Source organism: Triticum dicoccoides, chromosome 4A (genome assembly GCF_002162155.2).
Source record: "Triticum dicoccoides isolate Atlit2015 ecotype Zavitan chromosome 4A, WEW_v2.0, whole genome shotgun sequence".
Lineage (NCBI taxonomy): Eukaryota > Viridiplantae > Streptophyta > Magnoliopsida > Poales > Poaceae > Triticum > Triticum dicoccoides.
The window spans coordinates 121692520-121697774 of NC_041386.1; the positions used below are offsets into that span (position 1 = coordinate 121692520).

The 5255-nt window shown below is 48.5% G+C and overlaps 1 protein-coding gene across 1 annotated transcript; it reads left to right on the top strand.

Moving 5' to 3' along the window:
* The first annotated feature begins 619 nt into the window (after positions 1 to 619).
* On the top strand, positions 620 to 3543 carry LOC119285357 (L-ascorbate peroxidase 1, cytosolic-like). The gene is made up of 9 exons (XM_037564610.1): positions 620 to 838; positions 934 to 1108; positions 1199 to 1264; positions 2108 to 2156; positions 2612 to 2697; positions 2797 to 2876; positions 2969 to 3071; positions 3163 to 3221; positions 3314 to 3543. The coding sequence occupies exons 1-9, from the start codon at positions 720 to 722 to the stop codon at positions 3327 to 3329; spliced, it is 753 nt and encodes a 250-aa protein (XP_037420507.1). The 5' UTR covers positions 620 to 719; the 3' UTR covers positions 3330 to 3543.
* The last annotated feature ends 1712 nt before the right edge of the window (positions 3544 to 5255 follow it).

Here is a 5255-nt window from a genome sequence, read left to right on the forward strand (position 1 = left end):
CAAAGACGACGGCACGCATGCACCGGCAGTCTTCTGAGTTCTGACGCTCACATGCACTAATCTGCACACAAGAGAAAAAGAAAAAGGAAATAGAAATAGAAACTTTACACTAGGGGTGAAAACTGAAACGAAATTGCTTTTTTTTTTTTAGACAATGAAACGAAATTGCTGGGAAGCCGACGCGGATGGATGAGGCCAGGCACACTTCCCGAGCAAGGCTGGGCCGGGAACAGCGGGAGAGCGTGCGTTACCGGAGGCACCAATGACGGACCCGGGTCCACTCCAGCCGCGCCCGCACCAACCGGCTCGTGCCACGTGTCCCACCAGCCCGTGAAGCCGTGAACCGTCGCCGCTACTCGCAGACGAAGACCGCGGGTCTCCCAGCGAAATGACCAAAACAGCCGCACCACCTTCCTCCCTTCGCCGCAAAGCAGGGAGAAAACCGTAACTGCACGGCCGATTCCCTCCTACCCCCCACTCGGCCATCACTACTCGCGTGCCTATCACGCGCGTCCAAATGGACCGCCGCCCCCACCGCCGGATCGCCCAAGATCGACGGCCGAGAGGCGCCTTCCCAGAACCTTCCCTTGATCCCTGCGCCGGCGATATAAACCCCCCGGGGAGCGTGGCTTCCATTCGCCCCATCCACCTCGCTGTCTTCTTCTTCTTCAGTTCCGCCTTCCCATCCCCGCCTGATCGGAGTCTCAGCCGCGGCAGCCATGGCGAAGACTTACCCCGTCGTCAGCGCCGAGTACCAGGAGGCCGTCGAGAAGGCCAGGCAGAAGCTCCGCGCCCTCATCGCCGAGAAGAATTGCTCCCCGCTCATGCTCCGCCTCGCGTAAGCGCCTACCCCCCTCTCCTCCCCGCGCGCGTGCCGAGTGTTTTTATTTTTCGTCATGGCCTGATCTGTCGCGTCATGCGGTCGTCGCGCAGGTGGCACTCGGCCGGGACCTTCGACGTGTCGTCCAAGACAGGCGGCCCGTTCGGGACGATGAAGAAGCCGGCGGAGCAGGCGCACGCCGCCAACGCGGGCCTGGACATCGCCGTGCGGATGCTCGAGCCCATGAAGGAGGAGATCCCCACCATCTCCTACGCCGATCTCTACCAGGTTCGGCGCCAGTTTTGGTTAGATCTGGTTGGCAGTCCCGATTCGGTCGACTGGGTGTGGTTTCTGATGATTCATTTCTCCTGCGTGTAGCTTGCGGGAGTTGTCGCCGTGGAGGTCTCCGGTGGGCCCGTGATCCCCTTCCACCCAGGGAGGGAGGTGAGATTTCTTAACCTTGGTTAACTTTGCAGTTTCCTCAGGGTTTTAGGCAGGGGACTGTGTGGGTAGGTTGGTGATGCCGAGTTTAAGGCTTTTAACTACTGGCAGTACTCATGTCATGATGTGCGTACGTCTTTGGGTTGGTGGCTCTTGGAACAAGCGACTACATTAGTCTATGCCCGGCGGCTTATTTGTTTGACACCACCTATGTTTTTTATTATTTCGTGGAACACCACGGAGTTGTCTGATACAGTAGTAGTACTAGCGTATGTGTTGGTCATGACGCGCGGCCTAATAAGTGGTTTTGGTGGGCGGCAATGTTTGTGCTGTCTTGACTTGATGTGCTTGCTATCTCACATTTAGAGCTATAATATCCTCTTACGATGATTAATTAGTTACTGTAATGTTTATTGTCCATCACCTATTGTGGCATTCGGTTATCATTTGGTATATGCAATCTTTCTAGTCTAGATATTAGTTCTTGTTGGCTCAGATTTTTGTCAAGCATTCACCAAAATCGTAGTAGAATTATGCTGTTAGAGCTTCCTGCCACGAATAACTCTAGAAGGATGTGGTTGCTATGTTCCTGATGGTAATGCCATTACAGACTTAAGTGAAATAGAAAGGGCCAAGCAAACAAAATTAATCTTATTTTTATTCTAGTTAGAACTTTTTTGCGTGCAGTCGGGAAGACCATGCAGTAAAGTTAATTTTTGCGCCTAGCAGTTTTGATACTTTTGCTGTGATATGTGATAATCGATGAGCACTGAGTGCATTGGTTATAGTTTCTTGTTGTAATTGTTTAGCTGAGCACATTTTAAACTTAACATGTGCCTTTTACAGGACAAGCCTCAGCCCCCACCTGAGGGTCGCCTCCCTGATGCTACCAAGGGTACCATTCTAACCCTCACAACATTTTTCTAACTTTAGAAAAGACGTACTATGGAACAAATATTTGTAATTAATACTGTTGTGAAACGATGGTAAATGGAAATCTTGCTTTGATTGCTTACTTATTTCCAATATCTGTTTGCTCACTAAAGAAGGCTTCTTCCTTAAACTACACAGTTGAACATATTCTATTTCACACATATGTGAAGTATTAGTTATGTAGTACATGTATATAATTTGCGCAGTCCAGTCTATGCTAGTTTTCCCCTTTAGCAATTGTGACATGGTGTGTATGTGCATGAAAGTACCTTTTCCATCTCTATACTGTTTGGTTATATGGAGGCAGCTGATGGTGAACTTATGAAATTTTATTGTGTTGATTATTCTGTTGGCTCAAGTTGCAAGAAATCACTTATTACTTTCACTAATGATTTCCATTCCTTACCGTTCACCCAGGTTCTGACCACCTAAGGCAAGTCTTTGGCAAGCAGATGGGCTTGAGTGATCAGGATATTGTTGCCCTCTCTGGTGGCCACACCCTGGTTAGTTTGCATATTTGCTCAATCTGCTTTCATGTTATATACCTGGATCGTTGTATGCATGCATTGACATTGTTCTCTTGCGTTTCTCTTTTTCTATAGGGAAGGTGCCACAAGGAGAGGTCTGGCTTTGAGGGACCCTGGACAAGGAACCCTTTGAAGTTTGACAACTCTTACTTCACGTAAGTGGTTCTCTAGTACCTTGATTTCCCCCAACTCGGCGCATGCCATTTGTTGGTGATTACATAGTGAATCTGTATTTATGTTACCACAGGGAGCTTCTGAGTGGTGATAAAGAGGGACTTCTTCAGCTTCCAAGTGACAAAACCCTGCTGACTGACCCTGTCTTCCGCCCTCTTGTGGAGAAATATGCTGCGGTATGTCTCCCATCAGGGTCCACTTCACTGGTTGTAGTACATATAAGCAGCACCAGGATGCTGATTATTGTTTTCCTGTTAATTCTGGTAGGATGAGAAGGCTTTCTTTGAGGACTACAAGGAGGCACACCTCAGGCTCTCCGAACTGGGGTGAGTGGTCGTCGTGTATTCTCTTGGGCATTGATAGTATCTTTCGTCAACGCCACTGTCTTATCGGTTACCATTGTGAACTGTGAATACAGGTACGCCGAAGCGTAAGAGGTGTCTACTACTGCTGCTACTATGTGTGACCAGGGTGATCTTGTTCTGCTTCTAGACTAGGGGTCAGTGTGAACCAGCAGACTTTTAAGTAATCATCTCTGTAATAATGTCCGTTGGCTTAAGGCCATACCTTGTACGCTGTCAGTGGTTTGGTGTGCCGTTGCATTCGGATCTATCGTATGAAATGCAGCAGTGACTTATCATGGTACCTTGCGCATGATCTTTATGTGCATTTTATTTTTGAGATGCCCTTGATTTCAGTAGCAATACTGCTTAGGTTTCGTTACAGGATCAAAGATACTGAAAACTGCATGGTTGGGATAGCTATTGTTGTTTGCCGACTTTTCACATTGTAAGAGCTTGCTGGTCGAGACCGTCTCGTCTCAACCATCCCCAGCCCCCCTGGGTCGCTCGCACGAGCGACTCTGGAGACCACCCTGCCACCACCTACAAAGCTTGCCACCTCCGCCGGAGAAGCCATCGGTGTTGACGATGACTGTGGCTTCCCTTGCTATCCCTTTGTTCCCTCCCCATCACCGATGGGTGACTAACACCTCGTCGATTTGCAGCGCACTCGCCAGCTCCGCCTCTGCTGTGGCGTTGACTTGGTGTGCGGCGATGGGCCTGCAGCGTTGGGCATGATTACATCTCTCTATGGTGCCGGCCTTGCCGGGCTCCATCTCTAGCCATGGTCGTGTGTGTGGAGTTAGCTAGAGCGTCTGGATCCGTGCAAGGGCCATAGGTCGCGACCACCCAACAGTGGTCTGTAAAGGCCGCAATGGTCCGGGGCATGGTTTTGGTGAATAGGATTCGATCAAGGCAAGTGACATGAGAAGCAATCTATGGACCTGGAGGATATGGTTGTGCGGCAACGGCAACGGGGGAGGGACTTCTGACCCAATACATGTAGCTGCGGGAATTTTGGAAAAATGGTGGCGACAACAGATTGACTTCGATGTGGTGATGCTTCTCAAGTACCGGTTATCAAGCTCCGGGGTGAAGCCCTAGGTCTGACCCGTGTTGGTTATACTCGACAATGTCGATGCTTTTGTTTTGGTACCTTGTTGAAGCATTGCTCGGATATGTTCAGACTTGTTCAAAACCTAGAATTTGTCCTTTGATGGTGGATCCAGTGACGGCGGAGCTTGAGTGTCGTTTACTTTTCAGGCGTTGCTATCGAAGAACTTTGTTGTCTTTATGGTGTCAAGAGATCATTGGTGCGGAAGATGGTCGTTGATGTAGTTTGTTGATCTTTCCTTTTCCTTACTACCTAGATTTGGTCTTATATGACTTTGCTATCTGTCGGCGTGTTTATTTATGAGTGTGCGTTGATGTTGGTTGTATGCATCCTAACTATGCAAAAGTCGGGTGTGTATTTATTGTGTCTGTATCCGCTTCATGCTCTATTTTAAGTTAATAAAATCCACTTTTTTATTAAGAAAGGCTCTGCTTGCCGATGACTTTATTATTTTTGGAGGTTTTGAATAGCCGTAGTGCCCACAAGAAGGGGTGAGCCACATGCATGACTATTTTTTTGGCTGCTGGACCATCAATACTTCATTCTTGGACTTCACTAATATTTTGACTCTTCCATGCTGTGTCTTAGGAACCTCTTCAATATGGTCCGGATTGCTAGCTCCCTTCATAGTTCTGCTGCAGACGATACACGTCTGTCTAGAACTCAGTGACTGAGACTTCATGAAATTTCAATTGAGTGACGTCGGCGTAGTTGTGGTGCTGCAAGCAGAATGGCTGAATGCTGTTAGACTTAGAGATATTTGATTGTAATCTTAACTACTTATCTCTCCCTCTCCCGTGTAACCTCCTATCCTTATCCTGCCGCATCCTAGTGATCGGTATGTTCCTTGTAAACCACGGCAGGGGTTATTCCTGCCCTCAATCAATAAATACTCGCGGCTCCTC

What these genes read in the sequence shown, in the direction of transcription:
- LOC119285357 (XM_037564610.1), top strand. Translation starts at nt 720, where the DNA reads ATGGCGAAGACTTACCCCGTCGTCAGCGCCGAGTACCAGGAGGCCGTC. An exon ending in CCTCCCTGATGCTACCAAGG is followed by an intron (nt 2,157 to 2,611) that starts GTACCATTCTAA and finishes CCGTTCACCCAG; the next exon opens with GTTCTGACCACCTAAGGCAA. An exon ending in TCTCTGGTGGCCACACCCTG is followed by an intron (nt 2,698 to 2,796) that starts GTTAGTTTGCAT and finishes CTTTTTCTATAG; the next exon opens with GGAAGGTGCCACAAGGAGAG.